General features: G+C 50.9%; 2 protein-coding genes across 10 annotated transcripts in view; one reads left to right on the top strand and one right to left on the bottom strand.

Annotated features, from left to right (window-relative positions):
• LOC122378351 (RNA-binding region-containing protein 3-like) overlaps window positions 1–2,620 on the top strand; it is a 12,680-nt gene extending 10,060 nt beyond the window's left edge. For 7 of the 8 annotated variants that reach the window (XM_043359315.1, XM_043359320.1, XM_043359322.1 and 4 more), the window contains 2 exons: window positions 59–182; window positions 1,748–2,620. The gene's annotated coding sequence lies outside the window, so the exon portion shown is untranslated. The remainder of the gene's footprint in view (window positions 1–58; window positions 183–1,747) is intronic. The other variant, XM_043359316.1, reaches the window with a different exon arrangement.
• Window positions 2,590–25,072, bottom strand: LOC122378350. 2 transcript variants are annotated; one of them, XM_043359314.1, is made up of 32 exons: window positions 24,945–25,072; window positions 24,533–24,687; window positions 24,161–24,281; window positions 23,627–23,731; window positions 21,370–21,449; window positions 20,982–21,093; window positions 20,485–20,669; window positions 19,987–20,174; window positions 19,496–19,621; window positions 19,019–19,127; window positions 18,685–18,794; window positions 18,391–18,481; window positions 18,009–18,149; window positions 17,518–17,622; window positions 17,117–17,237; window positions 16,636–16,791; window positions 16,134–16,287; window positions 15,503–15,759; window positions 15,002–15,169; window positions 11,730–13,163; window positions 11,091–11,344; window positions 10,558–10,896; window positions 9,979–10,233; window positions 9,550–9,697; window positions 9,051–9,196; window positions 8,621–8,728; window positions 7,807–7,950; window positions 7,225–7,488; window positions 6,736–6,907; window positions 5,258–5,493; window positions 4,717–4,879; window positions 2,590–3,328 (listed from the first exon to the last, which is right to left on the bottom strand). In XM_043359314.1, the coding sequence occupies exons 1-32, from the start codon at window positions 24,958–24,960 to the stop codon at window positions 3,000–3,002; spliced, it is 6,492 nt and encodes a 2,163-aa protein (XP_043215249.1). In that variant the 5' UTR covers window positions 24,961–25,072; the 3' UTR covers window positions 2,590–2,999. The 2 variants fall into 2 exon arrangements, with proteins under 2 accessions (XP_043215249.1, XP_043215248.1); XM_043359313.1 differs by having other exon boundaries at window positions 24,143–24,281; window positions 24,945–25,055.

The raw sequence follows: 25,072 nt of genomic DNA, 5'->3' as shown, positions 1-25,072 counted from the left end.
AAGCTTTGCCCCTATATTACCTGGTTTTTGTGTGTCTGTGCCTGTGCGGCCTGGCCAGACTCGGCTTCCACTGGCCGCCGTTCCACCTGGTCTCCCACCTGCACCTGCATGCCATCGAGCCGGCCAGCCAGATGTCACTGCTCTCGCGGATGGTGTTCCGCCATGGACTCTGGTTTGCCTCGGTGAGTACTGACTACCGAGTACTGACCTAACCCAACCAAACCCGACCGTCCCATCCCGTCGGCAGGATCGGGTTCCATGTGCCTCCACTCATCTCTGTGTGGCACATCCACCTGCATGTCATCTGGCCGTTCAGTGAAGCCGGTGTGTTCGTCAAGTGGAAGTACAAGAGGTCCTCCTGGTTTTGGACGGTGAGACGCACGGCAGCATCCCCTCAGAGCCTTGTCGTCCTGCTGATCGTCTTGCTCTTTTCGTATTTTATGTCCTCAAATTTCGAAAGGGGAAAAGTTCACCTTGGATGATAGCGAAATTTATTGAGTTAGTGACGTAAACGGCGTACCTACAAAACGCAGAAGTTCTCCAGAAACTCCCGTGAAATTAATTTAGTGTTTAGCGTCTATTAGTGTTTCGCTTCCTTCACATTCTGTATTGATTATGCATCATAAGTAGCAAGCATTATCAAACATTTTCGGAGCTTCTTGTGGGATGATGAGATTTTATAGGGTTTGTTGACGTTTCAAACTTGTAGATTGTTTCTCTTCTCTCAACTATTTGAGGAAGAAAAATTATTTGCATGGCGTGTAAGAAATCGAGGTGAACTTCTTCCCTTTTACTCAGCACCAATGCTTCACTTGTAAGGCGGACTGGCGGATGCTCCGTGCGTCTCTCATCCCAATTAAAAGATATCGTTCTCCTTTCGCATAGTTGTTCATAGTTGATATGTAATGTGCTCTAGCCAGAAGTTTAACACCAAAGGTCGTTTCGAAGGTTAATTCCTCGAAAATCCCCACTGGAATGCCTAAACGTGTGTCTTGTGTGCACGGTTAATCTTTAATCTCGATCTTTACAGCCAATCCCGTCTATCTGCTCACCCTTTCACTCAATACCTCGCCCGGCGGTTATTTGTTTGACCACGTCGTTACTCGCTTTCGTGATGACTCCACTCCCGTAGCCTCAGAAGGGTTAACATGTAATTGTTGGCGAACGATACATACTTTTACTTATTTATATGTAGTTCCTTACTTTTATGCCCAGCTGTGGGAATCTTGAATTCGTGTAACGCTCGTTCGGTGGTGGCATGCTTACTATTGATGCTTGCTGTACAGAATTGGCCTTCTTTCGCTGGACTTTGATAATTCATTTATAATGCTGTGAACTGTGAGCATTATATGCTTGAGTGGATGGCGTGTGTGATGACTCTTCCCGTTTGTTGTAGATGCATGTTTTTGTTTGTATTTGTATATATGTAGCTATCGATGCCCAATGCACGTCTCTATCTTTGCAGCTACAAGGTGATCGATGATTTTTGTAATTTCAAAAGCATATACTACGTGTATGGCACCTTACAAAAAAAAATGTCCACTGTATTGCTGAACTTCAAATAAGATATGTCCGTTTCTTTTCCTTGCGACTCACACAGTTCCTTCTCGTCTTGGAAAATAATTAGGGCTTATTATAAACGACAGAAGCTATCCATAGATGCAAAATGCGTACTAAAATAACGCAGAAGTTCTAAGCGACGCCTGTTTCCTTGCGCCATTGTTCTCACTGTGAGCGGGCCTTTCAGCCGGAGGTGGCCAAACAGTGGCTGCGGGACCGCGAGGAGAGAGACGCGGCGGCCCGGGGTCCCGACGACAGGGAGAGACGGCGGTCGGCCCGCCGAAAATCCTCCTCTGCCGCCGACGCCACCGGACAGGCGGAGGAGCGCGTTATTCAGGACGTGGAGGATCAGGACGTTGCAGAGGTCACCAAAAAGATGGCCAAGATGAACAAATAGGATACTTTTCGACATGTCGACATATTCGAGAGAATTTACTAGACTTCGGGTAGATTATATTTATCTGGTGCTATAGGTGTTACGTTTTGTGTGCGTTGTGTTATTGTGTGTTGTGCACAAGTGATAATGTAAATGGGTTTCGTCTCCATGCCGTGCAAATGTGATTTATGGAGCTGCAGTGTGCTTATGGGTTCAGCCAGTGCTCATAATCTACTTACAAAATACAAAGTGTCGATTAAGTTCGGTGCCCGATCCCCCGTGATTACATGCTCTTGTAGGCTCCAGGATGAGGAGAAAATATACCGATTTATGGATTTGTAGGAGAGAACACCATCGTGTTTTGGTAACACATACCTGGACCGCTAAATGCGAAGCATTCGCAGATGCAAGATGTGATTAACTCAAGAACCACTGTTTATCACGCACTTGACTAGGAATGTCGCTTCCCATGTGTTCTGCTCGTAGTTACCAGCCGGTGAGTAGTCTGTAGTTTCCGCTTCTATCGGTACCTTGCAGTGATAAGCAACATGGAGGGTGCCGGTGTCTGTCCAGTCGATGTTCTGTGGATTGGTAGGCGATACTGATAGCTGGTGCCTGATTCGCTCATGACTGACCAATGCAAATTGTGGGAAATACAATCGAAATATATTTAATCGTTTTCTACTTTTTGTTTGACGTGGCGTTCGGTCCTGTGCAGCCGTCAGTCCTCATCACAACAGTTGTTCATTATTATAATTGCCTATATTTCGTCGCATATGAATGACGAGTGTTGTATATTTCACGAATAAATAGCATAAATACTTGCAGAAATGTCTAGGTACGTTGACACGACACTATAACTGCCTAAGTAAAGAGATCATTACCAGCCATTCTCTGCAGATGAATGGTTCCGTATAACAAATTGACTCGAGAGCGTTTCAAACTTCAACAATGCAATAACAACGTCGGCAGATCCATCGCCGTTTACCCAGCGCTCAACAAGCTAATGACAACAATCTATCGCTAATCACACAGCCAGGTGGGCGGTGGGCGAGCGAGCGCTTCATTCTACCGCTAGCGCTACGCTGCCCTCTCCCTCTACCCTCCTCTCCTCGCTCCGTCCCTCTACCCTCCTGTCCTCGCTCAGTCCCTCTACCCTCCTCTCCTCGCTCCGCCCCTCTCCCTCTCCGTGCGTTAGGGGCGGCAGGCGCGGCGAACAGTCGACACTGAGCGGGGTCACGTGAGCTCCCGTCATTCGTGCGGCGAGCAGCACCAGCCGCCGGCCGGCGGAGACCAGTAGGTGGGGCGGAGAGTCCGATTGGGAGTACAGCACGGAGACCGCCTCGGCGCCCGGTACGGCCACGCGCTGGAACTCGACGAAACCGGCCTCTCCTGTCAGCGAGCGGGGAAGTGTTAGAGAGCGCAGTGGAAGACACGAACGCGAGTAAGGCGGCTGCGAACTGATAGTAACACGATAATCAGTAACGTTCCATTAACCCGCGCCCTGATGGGGGGGGGGGGGCATTTTGCCCCCCCCCCCTGTGGTTTTTCTTAGATAGCGAGAAAACGTTTTGGGTACCTTACCGGGCATCAATTTGACACCTTCCCACAAAACTTCAAGTCACAGGTCACCTCAGGTCAGGAGTTATTGAGGTCAAACTGAGATCATGTTCGAGTAAAAATGAGCAAAAACATGACATCTTGAAACGCTCACCAATTCTACAGTTAACAAGCAATTTTAAAGTTCTTTATGTGGTTGTGTAGAGAAAAGACGGCGCTACAAAACTGCTATCTCGGATTTTCGAAATTTTGGGATTTTGACCCAAAAAAATAAAAAAAAAAATGATTTTTTAGAAAAACTCAAAATTTCCAAAAAAAATTCGAATTTCGAAAAAAACCGGAACATATGTGATAGTCCCTGTGTTCTTCGATATACATACCAAATTTTAGATCGATACCTCTTTTTTTTTGGCCAAGTTATAGCGAAAAAACTTAAAAATTGATGACGTCAAATTTTTGAACTCAATTTTTAGCAATTCTAGACCTCGTAGCGCACAACGGAGACCACCATTGAACTCCCCGTGACGAGCTGCATCGAATCGATACCCATTTTATGCAAAAATATCAACTTTGAAATTTGACCTAATTTGACCTGACCTTGACCTGACCTTGACCAAAACGTGACCTAAGCTGGCCCAAAAGTCTGCCTGACCCACATAATCGCATTTGTCATGTAAAATGGACCATAAAACATGTATCACGCTACACCTTCATATTGTGACCCCCCAGTGCCCTGACCTCTGTGACCTGACCTGGTATCAGTGACCTCAAATAGCAAAATATGTGTTTGAAGAACATTTCCCCATCGATGATTTTCAATGAAATGCATTTTACTCGATTTTACAACGCATTTCTTGAAATGGCTGTAAGCGGTGAAAATTCGACCTTTGACCTGACCTGTGACGTCATCGGTTTGACCGAGGTCAATGAAATTGGGTCACAGTTGGGGCTATCCAACGCCGTTTACCGCTTGTCGCTATGTTGAGTGGTTCTCGAGATCTTAGGGGGGGGGCAAAATGCCCCCCCCCCCCCATCAGACCGCGTTGCTCGGCAGACCCCATCAGGGCGCGGGTTAAGCTCGACGCTCCGTGGTCGCTCCCCTCCAAGCCATCACGTCGATATATTTGCGTATCCCGTTCCAAAAATAACTCTACAGCCCTCGAACTTCCTCCAGACATAATATTTCAGTCACGTCACGCCCTCTTCACCTCCCTACTCGCCTTTATCGACGAAGAGCCGCAGTCCGCAGTCGCGTTCGACCACGGTCAGTAGGAGGTCGGGCAGACTGCCAACTGAGAGCATTGTCAGATCGGCCGGGCTGACGGCGGCCAGGTGCTGGGCCGGCACACACCGGTGGGTGCCGTTACCGAAATACTCAAACACCTGGAGAAAGCGGGATAACAGGCTCAGGTCAGGTGATATCACTGCACAGAATAGGCGTAACTATCCGGCTCAATCGATCGAATTACAATCGCAACGGGAGCCCTCTTCGGTCCATTCATTCATGCGTCCATTCGTTCATTCATTCATTCATTCATTCATTCATTCATTCATTCATTCATTCATTCATTCATTCATTCATTCATTCATTCATTCATTCATTCATTCATTCATTCATTCATTCATTCATTCATTCATTCATTCATTCATTTATTGATTGATTCATTCATTTATTCATTCATTCATTCATTCATTCATTCAGCCATTCATTCATGCTCCTTTCAATATATTTTATTCCAGTCTTTCTCCGTTTCTACTTGCCTTAACGCCCTGCGGGCTGTTGACCAGCGAGCTCCATCCGCCGTCTCCCACGGCGAACATGGTCTGTCCGCGGCGACTGAAGGTGAACAGCGCTGTGGCCGTCAGTGCGCCCAGCGTCTGCTCGTGGTGGCTGTGGTGGGTGTGTGCGGGAGACTGGCGGCGGGCCACCACTGTAGTGCCCTCGCCGGAGAGGACGAGTAGTGAGCCGTCCGACAGGGAGTGCACCGCCAGCAGATCTGTGGGACGGGGAGAGGTCAAAACGCAATCAACCTGAGACCAGGAAGGGGTGAAGACAGATACGAGGGTCGTTCCAAAAGTAATGCCTCCTATTTTTTAACTCCGCCCCAAATGATCGGAGGATTTTGAAATTTGCACCATACCAGGACGTAACCTTTACTCGCATGCCTTAAAATTTTCATTGTTCTTTTACAGATACTTTCAGCGTGACGCCTTGGTAAACGAAGTTCGTCATGGAAACTCGTCAGAAGCAGAGATGTGTCATTGAATTCCTTCACAAGGAAGGGAATGCATCCATCGACATCCACCGACGCCTGCGGAAGGTCTATAGAGCAGACGCGGTGGATGCGAGCACAGTTAGGAGATGGGTGCGTCGTTTTGAGAGCGGTGAAAGTGATGTCAAAGTCAGAGCTCGCTCCGGACGTCCGCGCACCGGCACACCGCCACCAGCCCGGAGGACGAAGCGCGCCTCGATGGACTGATCCGTGCCGACCGCCGGATAACTCTCAATGAAATGCGAGTAGAGTTGGGTGTAGGTGTAAGAGTTACGGATCGCATTTCACACCTAACTCTACTCGCATTTCATTGAGAGTTATCCGGCGGTCGGCACGGATCAGTCCATCGAGGCGCGCTTCGTCCTCCGGGGTGGTGGCGGTGTGCCGGTGCGCGGACGTCCGGAGCGAGCTCTGACTTTGACATCACTTTCACCGCTCTCAAAACGACGCACCCATCTCCTAACTGTGCTCGCATCCACCGCGTCTGCTCTATAGACCTTCCGCAGGCGTCGGTGGATGTCGATGGATGCATTCCCTTCCTTGTGAAGGAATTCAATGACACATCTCTGCTTCTGACGAGTTTCCATGACGAACTTCGTTTACCAAGGCGTCACGCTGAAAGTATCTGTAAAAGAACAATGAAAATTTTAAGGCTTGCGAGTAAAGCTTACTTCCTGAAATGGTGCAAATTTCAACCTCCTCCGATCATTTTGGGCGGAGTTAAAAAATAGGAGGCATTACTTTTGGAACAGCCCTAGTAGTTTGGCTAACAACTTTTGTGCGTTGACATACGAATAGCCGTGTGATAGAAATTAGTTTGGATGTCGCTGGCTATTAACTCATTCGCTAGAAACCCCACCTAAACATAGGTTCATTGGAAAGCATTTCTGTAATTTCGCCGAGCTCCCAAAATGAACAGCAAAGTCTCAGTGCTGACCGGTCTCACGGCCCTGCGTTGTGTCTTACCGGCATCGGTGGCCTGTGGTGGTTGCGATACGAAGCTGCCGTCGGCCGAGTTGAAGCTGAGCTGGTGCAGCTCTCCTCCGACAGGGTCGAGAAGCCGCAGCTGAGCCGGGGCGCCCGGCCGCGGAGCCGTGTAGAACGCCTGGCTGGCGGCTATGTTCAGGTTCTGTAACGGCTGTGGGCGAGAGAGGGATGCGGTACAGGTGACGTATAGATGGTGTAGAGTAGGGATACGGTCGAGTCACTCCCTTCTTTCTCAGCTGATGGGGGGGGGGGTGACAATCAGTCGAAAGTCAGTCACGGGGTGGGGTACAGACGCCACCATGACATAGCTGAACCTCTGGCCGGTTTCACTCTGCCTAGACCAGTTCATTTCTCATCCGTACTCGTCCGTCTCTCAACCGAATCCGTCCATCCCTCCTGTATAGATAAAAGATATATCACCTACCCGCACCAATCCATCCTCCACCCCGATACCCTCCTCGCCCTCACCTGCACCCGACCGTTGCTCCAGCGCCACACAGCGGAGAGGGGCGCGGCACACTGGGGCGGCGGCCGCTCCGCCGCAGACACCAACAGACGGCGCCCGCCCGGTCTCAGGTGAATCCACTGTCTCACCGCACCGCAGTTGTGGGGCACGCTGGCGGGCTGGAGGAGACCGGTGTCGGGCCGGAACCGTAGCAGGCGCGACTCGGGACAGCCGCTGCCCAGACGGGTGTAGGTGACGAGCACGGCCGGCTCGCTGCTGTAGTCGTCCTGAGGGGCAGAGGTGGGGCGTGTTGGAGTCGGGTGTGCGCGTAGAACAACCTCATTTTTACTATTGATGGTAGCCTGCTAGAGTTCAATCACGTCTCATCCTTTCTGTTTGCCTAGCTTTTTTGCAAGTTTTGTGGTAGCGTTAGTAACGGGGAGGACAAGCATGACCATTGACCACCGCCTACGGTGCTACCGCCCATCCTTTCATTAGTTATCGTATACAGTCGCGTTATCATATTGTGTCATTGGCCTTGGGGATCATATGCATATGCTGATTAAAAGGTATGTTATTCGTCATTCGCGATAGCTCGTCCTCACCTCCAGCACGAGTGTGCTGAGGATGGTGCCCAGGTCAGGCCAGGTCAGCTCCTGCAGCTCGTCAAAGTAGCGCACCGCGTAGTACGTAGAGCGCATATCGCCGTACAGACCCCGCATCGTCAGACATTGGGAGCGGAAGTAATCCTGCCGAGACACAAAACAAAAACGTACTGAGGGGAGAAAAGGCATCAGGGAGACACAAAATGGCATGGATATTGTTGAAGCAACAGAGTTCGGTCAGCTCAGTCTTCCATTTCCACCTAATGGAGCATGAGCCACTAGGTACGCAAAGGGGAAATATAAGGGAAAGCATTATTGAAAGCTAATCAGAACACACTACCTAATAAACATGGAAAACAACCAGTTCAGGCGCACTCTACACTCTACAGTAGAGAGTAACTGACACGGTAGCGCCGCCAAGTTTACAATGCTTCATGCCCGTGCCAATAGATGGCAGTGGCGTCAAACGCCTGAACGATGCTGTGCCGCACGGCACACTGTCGTGCTCAGTGCTCAGCGCTTACTCGAGTCTCGACGAGACTCGGGACGTGAACTCGGTTGTATTATATTGTACTGTAAGGTAATGTAAATTTGATGTCCGTCTTCAGATACTAAGAATAACGACCGGAGATCGGCATGCACACAATGTCGCACCATTGGCCCCAGAAAATCCTCCGTTTAAAAGTCCCTGCGTGAACGGAACACTGCATTCAGGCGATGTCTGAGAGTTTCATCGCGATCTGAGCTGGCATACCTACACCTAGCTAGCTAGCCACATGCATCAGTCCGGGACAATATCCAAGATGCCACTCACGTTAAAATCGTTCCGCTGGACGTCACACTGCTCCAGCAGAACGTTGACCTCAGTCTGGACACGGTCCACGTCGATGGGTCCCTCGCTGCTCAACCCGTCCAGCAGTACCTGTCAAGAAGCCATCGGCCGGATATGATGCTCATATCACGGTGTGTCAACCCAATCATGGGACACTTAAAACATATTAGGGGTGTTATAATCAAATCAGTCATGAAGCCAAACCGGCGACACCCAGACCGGGAAAATCACTTGCAAGCCGGCACACAGAACTCTCTGACCAGAAAACAGATAACATCTACTTGAAAAGGATAAAACGTCTACTGGAAAAGTTCCTTCGACGCATCATCACCTACACCAACCGAGCCAAACCCCACTATTCCCACCAACTCAACCGCCTCAGCAGTAGGATCCACAGTCCACCCGCACTCACCGTGGTGACGGCGTAATCTCCGTACAGGGTGTGGTTTCCGTCAGGGTACACGGCCGTGGCGGCGCACTGGGTTACGTTGACGCCGTCCACCAGACCCCGTACCACCACTTTGTCAGCCGTCACCGGGCCCGTGAACTGCAGATTGGCTGGGGAGAGAAAGAAGGCGTCAGAAGAGAGATGGGAATACTTCTTATGTCAGGAAAGAAATGGGCACGGAACAAGACACAACAACTAACGGTTTTACGAAATTAATTATTGATAGTCGCAGTAGCGTGACAGCTTCTACGCTAAAAATCACAAGCTTCCCATTTCGCAACACAATTCAAAACTGAGACGTAATATCCTTCATCCGGCTCCTTTTTACGTTCCATCTGTTTTATATTTATATCAATTTCTACACTTCCTCCTCATCCTTCCAGTTCTACATTCATCATCCCTCATTTTCCATCGCCCATCTACTCTTTCCCTCCCAAACACTACGGACGTCTCCTCCCCTTACCTAGGACGTCGTTATCGGTGCCCAACGTTACGATCTGGGAGACGTTGAAGCCGTTCAGACGGCCGCCCAGCTCCACGTCTCCTCTCACTGTCACGTGACCGGTGAAGGTCAGTGACCCCATGAACGTCTGGGGTGTGCCGTGAGACAGCTGCGGGAAGAAGGCAGAAGGCGACTTTGTTGTGGTGTGTATGGAGAGCCATGGCCTAAAGCCCAGAAATAATATTGAACAGCAAATTAATTAATGAAGAACAGTGTGATATTAAATTGAACGCACGAAGAACTTGATCGAGATATGTTGCCTCGGCATTATCAAAATAATTAGTAGTCCACGTTGCTGTCCATTTTAACAGCAAATGTGCAAAATAACACTGCTATCAAGCCATAATTTCCTTCTCAATGCGTTCCATCCTCCTCCGCCACCGCACTCACCCTAAACATGTCGTTGATCTCCCTCCAGAGCCTGTACCCGTTCAGTCTGGTCTCCTCCGTGGCGTTACGAACGGCCGTCGTTACCACATCCCCCGTCACCACCAGCTGTTCGATGGTCTCTGTTACATCCCGGCGGAGTAGCCGCTCCGGGCTCTGGCCGTTGAAGGAGAGCACGGAGAGGTCGCCGGCCACTGAGAGTTCTGGTACCGTCCAGACCCCGCTGAACGCGTAGTCGCCGTTCAGGTAAATCAGACGCTGGAAATGGGAGGTGAAGATAGGGTAATAGTTAGATGAGGTAAGTGGTAAACGGAATGATACCTTCATGGCGAGTATCGAAAATGATATGGCCCAACCGTTTAATGATTTACCATGAGCGCCGTGGCACAAAATGTGGCTCCCTAAGCGCAAGTGTTAGCGTATTTTAGAATGAACCACTCTTATCTCCAACCATCAATCTTACATTGTATTGCTGACTCCGTCCCTTACCCGTCCTCCAATCCCAATGTCCCTCCTTTAAGCCAGCTCGGACGAACACGCACGGTTGTCACTAACACTGTTTTCCAACCCATCAACACTCACCTGCAGTATATCAGTGAAGTTCACGCCACCGACCAGCCCTCCGACCGTCAGATTCCTCATCTCTGCCGTCTCCAGTGTGACACCGACTGCCGTCACGGGATATCTAAACACCTGTTCCTCGTTCACCAGTCTCACGGTGGAGAGGAACTCCACTAGATGTCGGCCGTTCAGCAGACCGTCCAGGAGGTGTATGGTTGTAGCGCGAGCCGGAGAGACGAAGGTGATGTGACCGGTGAGGTGGGCGTCTTCGGAGAGCGGTATGGCGTCGGAGAGGATGGTGGTGGCATCCAGGCCGGCGAGCAAGCCAGATAGGTGCAGACTGGAGATGGATACACCACCCTGCGGAGAGGAGCAGTGCGATGTTAGACATTAACAGTCGCATATTAAAGACGGCTTATAGCTACAGAGCCATCAAACACTCATCTAAAGCTTCACCCAGCAGAGCAAAACAGCTTTTGAAGAACCATTCCCAGAAATGAGGCTCGACTTCATCTTTTTCACATTCATGCTTCAAATTTTCCACCCACACTCACCCAAATATCCAGACTTCCATCTATAGTGAGATCCTCTGTATCGGTGACGAACAGCTCCTCGATCTTGGTGACGTCATACCGCCCGTTGATTGGCTGCTGCACGGTCAGACCGGTGTGTATGGTGACGTCAGAGTGGAAGAAGGCGGTCCCCGTGATGATCTGGTCAGCGTTGACTAGAAGAAGGTTCTGGAGCGGTAGCGAGGGAGAGCGTAGCTGGCCGATGACGTGCAGGCCACCGGAGAACGTCTTGGAGGCTGGCGGTGGAGGGTGGAACGGTTGCAAACGGGGTGATTTGAGCAAGGCTCGGCCAAACAAGTAAAGCACAATTCGGACGGGTCTTTGTTGAGTAAAAATTGACCAAGTCTTTTGATCGATCAACCGATTACCGATAATCAAGCAAGAAAGTAAAAAAAAAAAACTTATTCCAAACTACAAAAAGCAGCATTACATCAATTTCCAGCACCAACAAAGGAAAATGGAACAAGCGTTATCCGAATAAGAGGTATTCATGCGCTGCAATATTCAGCTCATGTGTTCTAATACGAATACAGAGCCAGTATCAGAGCCTTCTCTCGCGTCCCGCTGCATTCCCTCAGCCTAATCCCTGCCCGTTATCCCTCAGTCTAGTTACGTACTCACCGTTGATGTTGATGGGCCGATCTCGACTGGCCAGATTATCCAGCACCTCCTCCCACAGCACTCCTCCGAGCACCATCTTCCCTCGCACCTCCCCGCCATCCTCCACAGAGAGACGCTCGAAGAAGACGGGCGCGTGCACCGTGCCGCCCCTGCTCACGCTGATCACCCTCTGCCGGAGCTGACCGAGGTGGTACCCCCCGGCTCCCTGCGCGGTCGTCACAGAGCCGTTCACTCTCAGTGACTCGAACCTCCACCGCCCGGTGATGGTTCCTCCACCGCGGCGCAGCACGCCTGTCGTCAGATGACGGAGATCCACGCCGTTCAGATGATCAGTCAGCACGTCTCCGCGGACAATGACTCGGTCAAACACCAGTCTCTCCGTGTGGGTATCATTTGCGAGTGTGGCAGCGTGTGCTGGCAGCTCGGAAAAGTCCAGTCCTCCCACCCGAGCACCGTCCGGCACCAGTAGGTCCCCGTAGGCGTGCAGTCCTCCGGCGCGGACTGGTCCCAGGTATGCGTGTGATCCGGTGATGGTCTGCGTGCCGCGGGTCCACAGAACCTCTCCGGCGCCTACTGAGTTTATCGGGCCGTCCACTAGCAGCGCGGACATGGTGGAGGGGTCAGTGAACGCCTTCACACCGTACAAAAGCTGCTCGTGCTCGGCGTCCGTGTAGATCGCTTCCTGTATGAGTGCAGTGATATCCACCCCATCCACCCTCCCTGCCGCCATCAGGCTAGCGAAGAACCCGCGACCGGCAAGGGTGAGAGGACCCACCACCAGCTGCTCCCCAGAGACAGACAGCCAGTCGGCCGGGTCGGCACCGTTCACTGCACCGCCTACAGTCACCTCATCGGCCGTAACAGCTGAGGTGAACCGCTTCCTACCGGTCACAATCGCTGGCCGGTCAGTGTGGGGTAAAACCAAACCGCCAAACACCTTCTCCGCAGACTCGCCGTTAATGCTGGTGGCATGGAGGTTTCCCAGGAGGGTCACCCCTCCGGCGAATACCAAGTCAGCATCCAGAGTTTCAGTCACGTTCGTGATGAGGTGGTCCAGCCAGCCCGGCGCGACCCTGACGCCATCTATCGTTCCGCCGACGGTCAGGTCACCGAGCACGTGACCTGTCGTGACGCTGAGTGACGTCAGCGTCTGGTCCGTGTCGAGCGTCACGAGCTGCGTCACGGGCACACCGTCCACCTGCGCTGCCGTCACGCTGGAGGCTACTACTCTGTTTAGTGTCTTCTGGCCGGAAATGACGTGAGATCCACCTCTGGTGACGTAACGTCCGCCCGGGAACGGTTTAGAGTCGACGGTTTGTGGCGCGAGGGACCCGGCCACGACGGCAGAGGAGAGCCACAGAGCCTCCAGTTGCTGAGCGGAGTCGGTGTAGATGACTGACGAAAGGAGTCCCGCGTCTTCGCCGTTCAGAGTGCCTGTGACCAGGAAATCTAATCAGTAATGAAATGTGCATCATAAAATCTGTAGAAACTTCCTCAAAACATCAAACATTGTCATATGTATGTACACAATTCTGGAATAAAACACGTTCCTTTCCAGTTTCGCTGTAATTTTAGCAATCATATCCGTCCCTGCCGGTAGCATAATGAATATTCCTGCCACTAGATGTCACGAGTTGTGAGCGCCTGGAGCGGTATGCTGCACCGCAGGACATCAGATTTTAACCCGCGCCCCAGTGGCGGTCTCGGCCAACTTCGCCCTAGTGAGGGGGGGGGGCATATGTTACCACCCACCTCTAACTCAAAAACTAAGAGGGCTAGAAAGACGCGGTAAAAAGCAGTCGATAGCTCTCAATACGTACGTTTGAAAGTATTTCGGTCATTTTTCACCTTAGAGCAATATTGGGGTCACCAGAGGTCATCAAAGGTCAAAATTTGCCAATTGTCATTATATTTTTCAGAAAACATGCCGCTATCTCAGGAACTATGGTAGCTAGAAAAACGCATGGAAGAGCAATCGATAGCTTTTGAACTCTTCTTTTGAAAAAGTCATTATCAATATTGTCCTCAGGTCAACGGTTTAGCCTCCAGAGGGCAAAAACTCCAAAAATAGCTGTTTTTACGAGAAGTGTTTTTCGACAATAACTTTCGACTACAAAAAGCCACGACATTTATATTGCCAGAATCGTGTTCCCCTCACCAAGACGCGTCGAATGAACTATAATTTGACCTTGAAAGGTCAACTTAAAAATTTGACCTCAGTTCAAGGTCATGACCTGACCGGAAAAGGTCATGTTGCATATCAGTCGATGCGTCTCAACAAGACAAACACAATGAGACCATCCCCAGCGTTCTATCTCTTTCCAATCGCGAGTTATTGGCAAAAAAACTGTTTGTAGCCTCAAATGACCTCGGATGACCTTTCTAGAGGCTATCAGCAAAAATGACACATTGGTCATCACGAGTGGACTAATTCATTGTGATTCTGAAATATTTGGACTGTTTTTATGCGTACACACGGATCTAGAGGCATTTTCATTTTTCTCCATTGACTTGTAATGGAAAGGTCATGCCACTGACCTAACCTTAGGTCACGGATATAAAAAAATCCGAGATATACAAATTGTAGGCTCCCATAACAGCATGCAATCCACCAAGTTTAAAACCTTTCTGACAAACACTGCAGGCTGGACATGATTGCAAACTTTTTTAAGGCTTGGTCAGTTAACTTGACCTGGTGACCTGACCTGACATGACCTGGGGTCAAAAATTTCACACATTGTCCAAAATTGATGTACCAAAAGCTACCCCAAGCGGCGCGGCGCTACGCGCCGCGGTTTTTTATTCACACGCGAAAAACGCGACAGGGTGGTAACATATGCCCCCCCCCCACTGGGGCGAAGGTTAAAATATTTTCCCTAGATGTCGCTAGCAGTCAGCGCCTGCATCGGTATGCTGTGCCGCACGAGATCTAGCTTCGATATTCTCCCCTAGATGTCGCTAATAGTCAGCGCCTGAATTGGTAGACTGTTCCGCACTGCCTTACTGTTTAGGTAGACTGCACCGCACGGCCTCGGCTCGCGACGCATGCCGTACCAGCAGCAACGGCAGTATTATGTATTTATAGTCACCGTGGTATTATGCATATAGCTGGATTAAAAAAACGACGATACGGTAATCCATAGCCAGTAAACGTATCAAGTGATACTTCATTGGGGAGCATTATTCGGGCAATGTGTTTGATATTTCAAACTGACGACTATCCACAATATCATCATATTTTGGCAGCCGTACGCCTGGCTGACCGTCCTCACCGTTGACTGTGATATCCGCCAGTGTGACGTCACTATCAAACGTCACCGCGTCCGTGAACGTGCCGCCGGAGGTGAGTAGAACGTTCGAGAACACCTGCTCCGGGCGTCGGCCGTTGATCAGGCCCACGGTCAGACTGTCGGCCTTCAGGTACTCGACGGATGCCGCCACTGGTGATATGGAGGGAAACTTCAGTGAACATCACACAGGCAACCACACACGAGAGGGAAAACATGGGGTTGGTTGGTCTATTCATTAAGACACATTGGATGTTAGCCTTCAGAGTTATGTAACAGGCTAACAGCAGCAACTTTTTCCGTTTTAGACGGAAGGATGGATAACTACTGAACAGTTTCCTAGTTTTCTAGTTCTAGTTGCTATGGCTAAGGAAAAGAGACGTGCTTCATCAGCAGGCCTTGCCAATCGCGAGATACATTCACTAAAATTACAATGCTGCGAAAATTACCATGCACACTTCCCCTCCACCTTCCCCGTCCACGTACCAGGCAGGGTGTCTCCGCCGTTGTAGGTCGCCAGCCGGCGGGTATCCACGCCTCCCACCAGTCCACCCACTGACAGCGAGTCCGCGCTCAGCGCGCCGGCCGCGTACGTCAGCGGACCGGTCACCTCCTGCGTGGTGTCCACGGTGACAATGTCGGAGACTGGACGGTCGTTGAGCAGCGCCGCGGTCAGCTCGGAGGTAACAGTGAGGGAGGAGGCGATGGTTTTGGTGCCGGAGATGAGACGGTCAGAGTCCACCCTGTGGGCAGAGGGGGGGGGGGTGATACGAGAGAATGGGGGAGGTGGTGTCATGACTAGTTCAGATGGCATGAAAAACATCGAATAGTGGGTGAGGTGCGTGAATAAAACGGAAAGTGTAATCTTGAAACTGAAATGTCACAAAGCGGCACATTGATTGGCCTTGGAGGACCACGATGAATTCATAGTATTCTCGTTCGGACCGAGACAAGAGATAAGTTGAGCCAGTTATCACGATCATAAATGGAAATCACATGGTGGGCGATGAAACCAAGTTAAGACCACTCAACCTCGATTTTATAGAACCAAACCTTGTCAAACCCTCACCAACCTCGGCTGCTCATGAGAAGCCCCACTCCCAGCCGTCCTCCTCACCTGACCATGTTGGAGAGTGTGCTGTTGAGGTCGGTGCCGCGCACCGTGCTGATGTGCACCGGTCCGGAGGCGGTCAGCGACTCGCTGAACACGCCGCCCACCACGCTCTTCTGACCGGAGATCTGGATGGACGTGTCGTCCGCGTGGACTACGTCTGAGGGTGAGGGGACGACGGTAACAACAGCGACCGCCAGCTTCGGAAGGCGAAACGCATGGGACGGAAAAATCAACATTCGTAAATCGTCGTGTTTTCGCCATCTGACGGATAATCTAATAAGGATTTACATAAAAGCATCAACAATGACATTATGCATGAATTGATGCACAAAGACTTGCTATATCGCGAGCCATTATATCCAAATGTATGCCATACCATCATCCATAATTAATGAGTCCATTCTCACCCAAGCTCTTCCTTTATCCAAAGAACCTATTCACATCGTCTCCCACGCCATGCCACCCCATCGCTCGCAGTATTCCCCAGAACCACGTCGCTACCCACCAGCCACCCGGTCGGCCGCGGTGATGAGGGCCAGCTCCAGAGCGGCCACCTTGTCCGTGAGCTCGGTCAGGGGTGCCACTAGGCCCAGAGCGTCGCCGGCATACCCGGGCAGATGTACTCGGTGGAGCGCCACGTCCGGCGCGACCAGTGTGTTGGCTGGAGAGCGGGGGGGGGGAAGGGGAGTTATACAGTGTCAGATGGGTCATAGCGCATCAGATGTTCCTGAAAGTGATGTTGAATCATATTTGAAGACAGTCACGTAGAACAGAGCATGTGATAAAAGATGGCAATACATCGAACCAGAAACAGAAAACTAATTTACCAGGACCTCCAAATGTAGATTTTATCAGTTAACCAGACATTTAAACCGATCATTAACCAGCATTAAGCAAACTTATGTGTCGCCAATCTGCATTACGAACATGGTTACGGTGCCGCTACGTATAGCGTATGCTGTGATTTCAACTCCTGCGTATCTTACCCGTGACCACGCTGAGAAAGTTGCAGTTTCCCGTGATCTGCTGGTCGCTCCCCGGTATGACGCTCCTACTCAGCACAGACTCAAGTCGCTTCTGCTTCTCTAGGAGCGAGTCGAACTTTGCCTGCGAGCGATAAATAGTAAAGAAGCGTGATGTTCTACCAAGAACCACAGCAATAGGAGTGGCTTCGAAGCAGGGAGATCCAAAACAAACATCTCGCCGGATATCGCTAGTCTATTTCTTAAAATGACATCAAAATGGAAACACTCCCGTACAGCTAGAAGATGCTCGTATCTAGGTGAAACGTTTCTCTTCCTGAAAACATCGAAACAAGAATATCAGACCTTTGCTTCAATTTATCATCAACGGAATATCTTCAGTCTGCGCTCAGCACATGGCTTACCTGCAGCCGCGCCTTCCTGTCCAGCAGCCGTTCGTTCTGCAGTCGGACCGGGTCCGGAGCGACGTCCACCGTGGCGTTCACAGTCACCAGCACCAGCTGGTTCAACTGAAAGGCGAGCGGCACAACACAGACTAGGTTAGAAGGGTAGAGAGATGGTTCAGTCACTTGGCGTTCAGTCGTCAGCACCAGCTGATTGAGCTGAACGGCGAATAACACAACAGACAAGGGTAGTATGGTAGATAGCCGATGGTTCAGTCGGATTGGGCTCAGTCAACAGAAGTAGCGTAGAGCGGCGCGATGCGCGAAACAACGATGGATTTGATACATGTACCACATCGCACGGCATATGAAACACAAACTGAGAAAATGATACATGGCGGCAAAATACATATTATAATCATTCGGCTATTTACATAACAAGAACCCTGAGTGCCCTAAAAATGTCCCAAAGTCCGTCGAATCCCACCGCCTCCACACCCGATCGGCCGCACCTTGGACGGTATGATGATGTAGGTGGCGTCGTCCGTTGTGACGCCGATCAGCTCGATCAGGTCCAGCACATCGCCCGGACGCCGGAAACAGTCCAGATTTACACCATGGCTGTCTCCGCTTGTACAGGGCACAGAGGGGACCTGGTGCGGAAAGGCATAATGTTCGTAAATGGTACGGAGGGGCACGTCATATAGGTGCAGTGATACAGAGTGGAAGTGGAGTCACAAATGTGATGGACAACACTGTTTCAGATCGTGCGAAAGATTTTCGGCTTGCGCCTAGAGCGTCTAAAAACGGCATTGGGTAAAATCATAATCTCATAATCATAATGACACCATTTGTTAAACTAGAGTCACTGAAGAACCACACAGCTGCACTGACCGCCTCGAACTGCTGTGTCCGCACGTTGTGTCTGTAGAACTCCACCCCGGTGCCGGAGTCCTCGAATACCTTGGCCAGAATGACCTCATGTCTGAAACCGGACACAGAAAACCTCACGGCAAATCCTCAACAGCGTGGCGGCAGACCTACGTATTTCAATTGTGGGTGTTTTTTGTCGAGCAATTCATTTCACTACAATCAAGTAAAAATAAATTGTGCTCGAGAGCACACACACCACGTTCTGTGATTGAATGTGAATAGTGCCCATGTAAATCTGGTACCGCTGTGACCGACCTGCAGGATTTGACGGCCAGTACGGTCCACCTGTAGGTGAGGGGCGACGGCTCGTCCTGGAGCAGATGGAACTCGGCGTAGTTCCACACGTACAGCGACATCCGGTTCTCCTGAGAAGTGGGCAAGAAGATGACACGGTGCAAAAAAGATCCTGAATAAGCTCGAACTTGACCAAGGTGAAGACGCACAGAGTTGTCACTCTCGTGAAGGGTAACGGAACACCACACGGCGTAAAAGCAGACTGAACAAGCATGAAACATTCACCATTTCGGTAAAATGCATTCGCGTTGCGCCATCAACATTCAAAACATTGGAATGATTGCTGACGACGTACCTGTCCCAGAGCCAGATAGTGCTGAAAGCCGATGCTGAACACCTCGATGTCTATGACGAAGCTGGTAACCGCCAATGTTTGAACCAGCGAGAAGACGCTCGAATCGTGCCTGTTCATACGAATATACCATTTGATGAGCGAATAAAGGCAAAGTTGTGTGGCATATACAAGCGACAAGTCAGACTTTCTGAAACATCTTATATAAGGCGGTACTTTCCAAACGAAGTGACCCGTTCTCCGTGCAAGCATGAACATTTGGGACTAAGTATTCGGTCCACATCGCATTCTTGGACCATCCGGTAAGTCAGCATGATGACATGGAACTTCCCGTCCATACCGACCGAACATATCCGGATCAACCAGCTCATACCGACCTATAGGCCTGGACCATTCGGTCCGTAGCCCAAACTGAGATTAAGACCTGGACCATACGGTCCACCGACCTAAAAACACATAGAACATACGGTCTGTACTGACCTGAACACCTGAACCATCCGGTCGAGCGGCCCATCGCCGTAGGTAATCACCACATAGGTGGTGTCAGCCACGGAGAACAGACGCACCTTCCACACGGAGCTATTGGTCGGGATCGAGCAGTGTAGCCTGACGGTATGCAGACACAGACAGGCGTCAGTGTAGACACTTTGGACAGGGAACCGGACACAGACAGGCGTCAGCATGGACAGTTTGGACATGGAGCCGGACAGCAGGGGGTGTCAGTATGGATAATTTGGACAGAGAACCGCACAGCAGACGGAGAGTTAATGGGTTGAGCGCTAGTCAATCGCGACAAGTTCAAGAGGGCAGAATGAAAATGCACCACGCGAACAGCATGGCTGCGTAGTACCGGTGTCAGGTTTCGCAGTTTCCGCTTTTCAGAATGCTTGCATTGTAGTGAAGGCCATTTTCAATATCGCCAAGACCCCGAACAATCGATCCGTCCCTCCATCCATCAGTGCCAGACTCACCCCAGGTTGTACTTGTAATCACCCGAGAACTTCATGTCACTCAGTCTGTACACCACCAGCCCGTGAGTCTGGCGCACGGGGAAGAGCGCGATGGTTTCTGCGCCCGTGTACGAGTCGTACAGCACGTCCACGAGTATTTCGGCCGTGGGCGTATCGGTGGGGAGCGTCACTGGAGTGCAGACCTCACTCTGCGGAGACATGGGGGTAGAGAGGAGAGGGGTGATCAGAGTGGGGGGAGCTTACCATATAGCCTCATTGAGTGATGATATTCACTCGCCCTTCACATACATGATACAATTCACACCAAGTCAGTGATGCGAGTCCAGATCACGCTGATTACTCAGACAAGTCACCGTGCTGGGACTTGGGAGACATTTGTTGCGAGCAGTGAGCGGTCGGAATGATTGTTTCGTGATCATTCATGCCGTTTCACTAGCTTTAGGATTTAACTAACCCTCACCCCAGCCCTCCAAATATCCCATATAGCCCCGCTCTCACCGTTTCTAGTGTGCTTTGGTTGACGAGAAGGCAGAACACCTGTTCTGTGACCTGTGCAGCTCCGTCCGGGTACAGACCGGCGGAGGGCGCGGTGCGTTTCACGAACGCAAATAGTTGAGAGCCCTGATTGGCCCGCACGTGGTGCAGAAACGGAGTGACGCGCAGGTCCGCCGCCGTTAACTTAACTAGAAAACAGAGAAGGGTCGGAGAGAGTGACAATGATAAGAACAGCGCGGAGCCAGTTTCAGGGTATCACAGCGCAGTAGCCAGTGACCAATATACCCAAGATTACTTTACAATATACCGATACATTCACTAAATAGTCGAATGAATAAATGAATCAATTAATCCAAACGTACGACAGTGCCACGTTTGGAGCTTATCTTGGATCAGTTGTCAGTTCCTACTGCAGGCCACAACACGCTGAAGTTATCGATTTAGACTCGAGTAAGACACCGATGTAAGGTGAGTAGGAACTGCGTTCGCCCTGCTCATACCGGTGTGTTCCTGGAAGTCCCCACTGAAGTTGGTCCTCACGATATGCAGTCTGGTCGTGCCGGCGAACGGGTACAGCCCGAACAGGAAGAACACGCCTCGGTGGCTCACCACCTGTTGGACGCCACAGAGACATCGAAATAACGTGGGTAGTACTACCCTAAGTAGTCACTGAACAGACAGAAGGTAGAGTCAAGCGTAAACAAGCAAAGCTTTATCGATAAAAATACGTCATTGAAACTGCAAAGTGAGATTCGATAGTTAAAGCATTGTTGCGATGAGTAATATTCCCAAGAACATTAAATCAAGATCTCGGTCTTAGTTTTCCTTCGATCTGTCTCTCGACAGCTGGCGAATATGGATTTTGACCTGCCGCTGGAGTGACCTGACCTGCCATTGGGGCGGGGCGTCGAGGGCCGGTCCAGAAACTTTCAGCTGCCGACCACGGTAGAAGCCATGTAAAGTCAGCTCTGAAAGCAGATCAAAGCAACACTCAACACTACTGGAAATGACCTTGCCAGAGAACTAAACGCTCACCGCAACGGCTAACCAGGCAAAACGCTCGCACCGACGCAGCACATGACATTGCCGCTAAAATGCAATTCAATTGCACATATCGGTCAATTAGCGGCATTGTTCGACGGTCATATATTTATAGTCACCGTGATATATTGCACAGACCGGATCTCGCTGTATCTGTGCATAGCTCTGGTCGTGCCGGCGAACGGGTACAGCCCGAATAGACTGTGCACCAAGATAGTCGCAGGCAACTGACTCTGGACCAGCTCCAAATTGCTGAACATGTAGATTCTCGACTAAGGAGAATCCGTAACGATGCATCCGAAAGAACGGTTTCAGCTGGACAAGTAGCAGGCCTCATTCACCGGTTACAGCGTGGGAAGGCACCTGGTATAGACGGCATCACGGCGGAGCACCTTCTCTATGGTCAGTCGCCTTGTCTCCTGTCAGCTCTGGCGCACCTTCTCTCTGTCTGCCTGTCCACGTGTAGCGTGCCAGCTACCTTCGCTGACAGCGTTATTGTACCCGTGTTGAAGAAATCTCAATCGGACCCTAACTGCTTGGACAACTATCGACCGATTTCAATCACAACCTGCGCATCTAAGCTGCTCGAGCTGTTAGTGCTAGACGAACTGAACGCCTCATTTGTACCTCATCATCTGCAGTTTGGTTTTATCTCCAATCGGGGCACCATGCAAGCGTCTCTGTTGGCTGGAGAGACCATACAGCAGAATCGAGCCAGGGGTCTTCCTGTTTTTGTCGCAAACCTTGACGCGAGGAAATGCTTTGACCGAATATGGCATGACGGTCTGTTCTTCCGTCTGGAAGATTATCTTAGCGACTACTGCTGGTGCCTCATGGTCACCTGGTACCGCCACCTCTCTGCAAGGGTGACTTTTGGTGGCGCCACATCTGAAGCGTTCCTGGTCTGCAGGGGCACCAGACAAGGGGCCATCTTATCGCCAACCCTTGCAAACATCTTCCTCTTACCTCTTATTGAGGTCCTAGATCGCAGCGGTCGTGGAGCATATCTACACAGCCAGCACGTACCCGCTATCTGCTACGCTGACGATATTCTCCTTATATCTGCGAACGCGCGTGACCTCGGTGCAATGCTGCAGATGGGAGAATTCGCGGCTACTTGGCGCCTCGACTTCGTTCACCCTGAACCGGGAAAAACCAAGAGCCATTGTATTATATTTGGACAGGCACTATTCACGAGCACACCGAGGTGGACACTGTCAGGACAGCAGCTGCAGATCCGGCAGACGACCGAGCACCTCGGTACGGTGCTTGATGACAACCTCAGCACAGACAGCCACGTGGCTCAGCGCATCAGGCGTGCTTGTGCATCATTCTATGGCCTCACACCCCTGGGCAATTTCACCAACCGCCTGACTGCTGCTGACAAAATCTTCCTCTGGAAGACAGTAGTGCTGCCGGCACTGATCTTCGGCTGTGAGACGGCTCCCCTCAGCTCCGCCGACATTGAGCGTCTAGACTCGCGACAGGCTTCGCTGATCAAGGCAGCGCTGGGTCTGCCGCGTTCTGCGCACCATACGGCTCTTTTGATTGCTGCTGGGGTGCCTCGCATCGGTGAGGTGCTGCGAGGTGATGCCCTCCGCGCATTCCGTAATGCTTTCCGCGCTGACCACCGTCTTCGCCAAGCCTACGTCACTGGACTGGCCAGACTTGCTACGTACCCCGAGCAGTTGGATGGGTCGTTTATTGGCCACGTATATAATCTGTGTGGTGGGAATTTCGGCGCTATCATGCACATCGCTGCTGGGTACGTCGATCACGACATAGTCCGGGCACCACTCCAAGAAAGCGGTCTTATAGACAGTTTGAAGATGGTTTTGGCAAGCAACTGTCAGGCCTCGCGGCGCCTGTTAAGACTACTAACCTCCTGAGTGCTGATTAACTGTGTGTGTGGGTGGGTGGGGTGGGGGGGGGGGTGGGTGGGGTGGGGTATGTATCTTTTTGTCGCATGACGATGCTGAATAAACAATAATAATAATAATAATAATAGCGATGAGCGACTAAGCCCTCACCTTCATCTAGCCCAGAGTCCTATCCTGTCCATACAGTCGTCATAGCCTCGCCCCGTCATAACCCGGAGACTCACCCTCTCTGTTGCCCACACCGGTGCCGTATTTATACGAGTGCCACAGCTCCTCCGGGAGGCCAAAAAAGTCCCGACGGCGCCGCTCCCGGCCCTGGTCTTCATGACCTGGGACAATAGACCCATCAGACAGAATGGCAGTGGTGTCAGCTGCACAACACAGACACTAGGCAGCTTACTGATCTCAGGCAGCTTTTGCCAAATTGTCAGGGAACTCAGATTTGTTTTTCAATAGAAAAAAAAAACAATTCTAACGAATAGCGTTTTAACTATTGACAACAAACCTTTGGTTACATTTCTAAGATGTAACGTGAACGTATCAAAATCACATTATATCTCAGCTACATAAGCAAAATATGCACATAAATGCACTCTCCATACGCAATTACAGCTGATACTTTAGACCAAATCCGTGTATGTAAACTATTTGTTTATGTATCTTCAGTAAATATCTAAAAGCAAGCGATTGACAAATATAACACACGTCAAATAGTCTAAAAGTCGATCCAGAATTCCGACCTTCTCGTTCTGTCTGACCTCGTTGGAACGTCTCGACCACGTCGGAGATGTGGTGCTGCCAGTGTTCGGTGGTGCGCAGGGTCCAGTCGTCGGCGCTGCGCTCAAACCGCTCCAGACCGGCGATCAGCGCCGCCTCCAGCTGACGGAGGGACACGCGGGTCATAATGGGAGGATACAAGGGTCAGGCTGGCTGGCGGTCACAGACGACCTTCGGGCCGAGGATATTACGGACAAGCCTCGGACAAGCCTCGAACAAGCTAAGGAACCAGCACGGCCACGACAGCAACATCGCATGATACAGCAAAGACTTCATGGCATCTGCATGTATCGTACCTATTAGACCTCAAAATATCAACCTCAGCCTCAGCCCCACCCTAAGGCTAAGCTCACCTCCTCAGGGGTCAGCTTTGGTCCGGTTTTCTCCTCATCCAGTTGGAGTGGGGTCAATGCTGCAGCATCCACTGCCCCCGTGTCTTGACCGGCGGCGAGCGACGACAGGAGCGGTAGCAGCAGGATCACAGAGACGGGGGCCAGAGTGCAGGCGGCTGCGGTGGCCAGAGAAACGGCGTTACTTGGCGGTAAATGACGGTGGGACATTACTGAGCAATCAGCAATACCAGACTGACCCCATGATTACCGATTCAGAAAGAAAGCAAAGTGGTTCAGACATTAACCAGAACAAGAAAGCGCAGCCGAAAAGGCATTGCCACAATGTTCTAATCTGAAATAAACTATGTTTCAAGTCACGATCTCCAAAACACATAAGCACACCCATTATCCAGCTCGACCGCAGTTCACTAACCTGTGTTTCGTGCCATATCTGTTTGCCTCTCCACACAGCCCACGGTCCGTCTCAGGCTGGCCGCCGCCCTCGGACCCGTCCCACTCCCCACACAGCCCGGGACGTCACTGACCGCCGACCGGCACCAG

Source organism: Amphibalanus amphitrite, unplaced genomic scaffold (genome assembly GCF_019059575.1).
Source record: "Amphibalanus amphitrite isolate SeventyFive unplaced genomic scaffold, NRLGWU_Aamphi_draft 000058F_arrow, whole genome shotgun sequence".
Taxonomy (NCBI): domain Eukaryota; kingdom Metazoa; phylum Arthropoda; class Thecostraca; order Balanomorpha; family Balanidae; genus Amphibalanus; species Amphibalanus amphitrite.
This window is presented reverse-complemented; position numbering and strand designations above follow the sequence as displayed.